The 3,871-nt window shown below is 35.3% G+C and overlaps 1 protein-coding gene across 1 annotated transcript in view; it reads left to right on the top strand.

The window, feature by feature from the left end:
* The first annotated feature begins 2,713 nt into the window (after positions 1–2,713).
* Positions 2,714–3,871, top strand: part of LOC106946228 (serine/threonine-protein kinase pim-2-like) — a 7,546-nt gene continuing 6,388 nt past the window's right edge. The window contains exon 1 of the mRNA XM_015030438.1: positions 2,714–2,889. Within this exon, the coding sequence (XP_014885924.1) occupies positions 2,844–2,889 (46 nt within the window). The 5' untranslated portion in view covers positions 2,714–2,843. The remainder of the gene's footprint in view (positions 2,890–3,871) is intronic.

The following is a 3,871-nucleotide window of genomic DNA, read 5'->3' on the forward strand; positions in this document are numbered from 1 at the left end:
ATTACCCACACTGTGTCCATGTAAACGACAAAGGAAAAATGTTCACAGCAAAGATAAAATCTTCGTGAACACTGACTGACTGTACAGATAGTTTTTCTATACCAGCCCAATGATTCCTTTAGTGTGTTAGATAAACACTAATAAATCCAACCAACATGTTTTCCTTCATTGGAACCCAAGGGTCATGCAAAAGTATTTCAGCTAAAGTGAGCAGACAGGAAGATGTTTGGGTAAACTGGTCAAGATTGGAATCCTTATCTTCTACCAGCGTCAGGTCCACAGCACCAAACGCTAAGTTTCTGAAAAAGGCCAAGATGAAGAAGCAGACAGACATGATAATGCTTCAAAAATCCTCCCAGACACTCATATGAATGCTATTTTCTTTCTTTTTTCCTATCTACATGTTAGCAGAGACGATTCTTAAGTCTCTTGGGACCCTGAGCTAAAATTCATCAGATACTTCTCCAACTAATGCAATTAATAATTCAGCCCTAACAAAATCTGAAACATAGACCTTTTTCTTTTAGGCAAATCAGGCTAATAGATAAAAAAAGATTTGTAAAAAACAACAGACATCTTGATGTATGACTTTTAACATTAACATTTATCAAAGTTTAATTAGATTGTCTAATTTAATTACTTAATTGAGTAATATATTGAGGTCTTTTGAATATATAGATAAATTTATTTTTTTGATATTTTTTTATTTCCTATTTACTTAAGGTATCGCATAAAATGTACTTAATGACATTTGTTTTTTGGATTTGTAAACACATTTTCTACTAGCTACAGAAAGCCATGGTTGGGGACCCATCTGAGATCATCTTGATTAACCCTGACCTTTACCCTGACACCTTGCTCTGAAACTACAAATGACTATGTGTCCAACTCTAAACCTAACCAAAAACCAATTTGCACCTTAGGCCTAAATCTATCCCAAAACAGCTTTGATCCCCAAAAGGAGCATCAGTAAATGGTTCTTACAATGTATCAAAAGCAAGACCACACACACCCACACACTCCCGTCTCACTGTACCCGCGTGGGCTTGCATTGACTTTCCTTAATTTCTATAGCCTAACCATGATCTTTTCCTTAAACCTAATCTTCAGAGTATGCACCTAATCCTGACCTAAACTCAATTCACACTTCAGGCCAAAACCTAACCCACACCACCAAAATTATGTTTTTATATTGTGTGGATAAAGTAAGATGTCCTCATAACTAGAAATGTCCATGCGGTGTTGCTTGTCAACAGTAAGTCCTCACAACAATGGCTGAACAAGTACACACACACACACACACACACACATACACACACACGCACGCGCACACACACACAAATAAACACACACAAACACCACAGTCATAATTTTTTGTGATATAATTTCATTAATAATCTCACTGTCCTCAAGAAGTCTCTATTATCTATAATGTTTCCTTTCTGGTCTCTGACACTCCTCCTCTTCTATTTCTGTTTGTTTATTGAGCATCTACCTATTTTCAATGCCTGTCTAATTTAATGACAGACTCAATTTTTCTCATGTAATAAAGTTAATTATGCAATGAGGTAGTAGCTCAGAATTTATTTTCTGTAGAGCAAAACTGTCTTAACACAAGTAAGTAGTTTCTACACATGGTGTGTCTGAAATGCACAGCAAGGAAAAAACAAAACAGCATGAATGTGTAATAATTGCTGGTTGATTCATTGGTCATCCTACTGTTCAGATGATCACACAGTTAACATTCCTGATGCATCACAAATATCATGGATTATTTAATTAATTAAAAAAATATTTTATTGATCCCAATGAAAACACAAATAAAACACGTGCTGAGCTATACAATAGCATATTGTGAGAAGTGACAGGATGGTGAAATCACTTTGCTAGACTAATTGACATTGGTGCTAATTGCTTTACAAAGGCTATCAGTAGAATTGAACATTACATTCTACATAAATAAATTAAAGTTAAATGTAGTGGGCCTATGGTATTTGTATTCACAGGGCTATACCTAAAATTCATAAATATTTAAGATCTCCCAAAAAGCTTACAACTCCCTATTTTAGTTGTTCATTTACCAAATGTACCTTACTACACATTAATATGCACAGGTGAAACTGTCTTAGAGGCCAAAGTCTGCAGTTTCCCTGGGTACAGAGGATTAATGAAAACCAATGGGGTGTCAAGTAGTGCTGCACTGAGATATTTAAACTTTTATTTAGAATTTTTTTAAATATGCTGTAGGTGGGTGTTTCATCAATATTTAGGAACTGTATTTACCATAAAAATCTGTGAGTACCAGATCATGAATAGATAGTAGTTCACTGTAACTTTAAATTATAGCCAAAAACTAATACAAAATATTGGTATTAGCTGCTTGTATGAGTCATTTTGGACATAATTTCTTTTATCAGTTTAAATTATTTATTTCACTGCAGAGATTTTGCAACAGTTGAAAAATAATTGAGATCTCTGTGTGACTCCAATATCTAGGGTTCATTGCTCTAACTGACTCTTCCCTGGAAAACTGACACGAAAGAAACAGTTTGATTTTGGGGATTTCTTTGTGTATTCAAGATTAGATTTAATTCAGAGGGCTGCTAGGCAACATCACCTCCATTTTAACTTTTGTGACTAAATTTTGGAATGTTATTTTTGATGTCACAATGATTGATGTTGGAACCCAACATTCTGTTTGAGCTCAGTCTGTCAGAGATTTCTGACAGAGTGAGACAAAACTAAAAAAGCTGAAATTGCCATTGCTTGAAGGCGAAAGGATCCACACTAAAATCTAAAAAACAAAAAAAAACAAAAAAAAAACAAAAACAAAAAAAAAAGAAATGGGACGTAAAAGGAAGAGTAAAACACCAGCTCACAGGAAACAAGGTAAATGAGTTTCAGGAAAAAAAAAATAACTAAAAATGATTTGTGTTTAAGTTTTTAGAGAGAGAAATATTAATGTAAAGGATTTTACAGTTTGTTCATTTTAGACACTGATCAGTGAAAGTCAGACAATAGTTGTGTTTTAATAGTTAAGAGCAGGGGCGTGTCTAGGTTATTTTTCCTAGAAAGCCAGACTGGGGAACAAGCTGAAGATGGACATACTAAGATTCCCATTTCATCTAAATGCACTGAAGACTTAGATTAAAGTGAACAGAGGGTCAAAACCTAAATAACAAAACTATTTAACCAAATGCAAGGATTTGAAAACGATGCAGTAGCCTAGGACACAGGCTAATTTTTCGAGTCACATGATTAGCCTGTTTAGCTTAGCAAAGTTTAACTCTAAACAAATACACACTGTATACATACTGTATCTAGCTCTATGGCTAGCTCACTGTTGTGCAGTCACAATATCTGGGAGTATGAGCGCCCCCTGCCATGAGGCAAGAGAACTGCCTGCCTCACCTCGAGTCTGTTCTCTGCCGTTTCTGATCGTTCCTCTGCACACAAAACATGATACAAACACAGTTGGTGACAAAAAAACACTGTACATTATATACATAAGTGAAATTATGGAAAATCAGTCCATATATTAAATGTTTTTTAGCCATTTTATTGCCGGCGTACAGACAGGACAAACATGCTCCCATAGAATGGCAGCCAGTGCAGTTAGCGAGGGGTTGATCAATCCTAGGTGAGGCTCAGCTAGCTGCTGCTTCACCGGCTTCGCTTCTGAGCATTTGAATGGGAAAATGTGAAAATCCAGCGATTTTGAAGACAAAAATAATCAGAATTGGTTAAGCTAAGTAAAAAATAGATACTTTATAGTACAAACCACCGGGTGAAAATAGCAATATAAATGATTTTATTATTATATATTATTTTTCCATGACGACAGGTGAGGCCTCCACTGACCTCACGTCAC

The sequence above is a fragment of the Poecilia latipinna genome, unplaced genomic scaffold (assembly GCF_001443285.1).
Source record: "Poecilia latipinna isolate Pla-1442-1.1 unplaced genomic scaffold, P_latipinna-1.0 Scaffold182, whole genome shotgun sequence".
NCBI classification, from domain to species: Eukaryota; Metazoa; Chordata; class Actinopteri; order Cyprinodontiformes; family Poeciliidae; genus Poecilia; species Poecilia latipinna.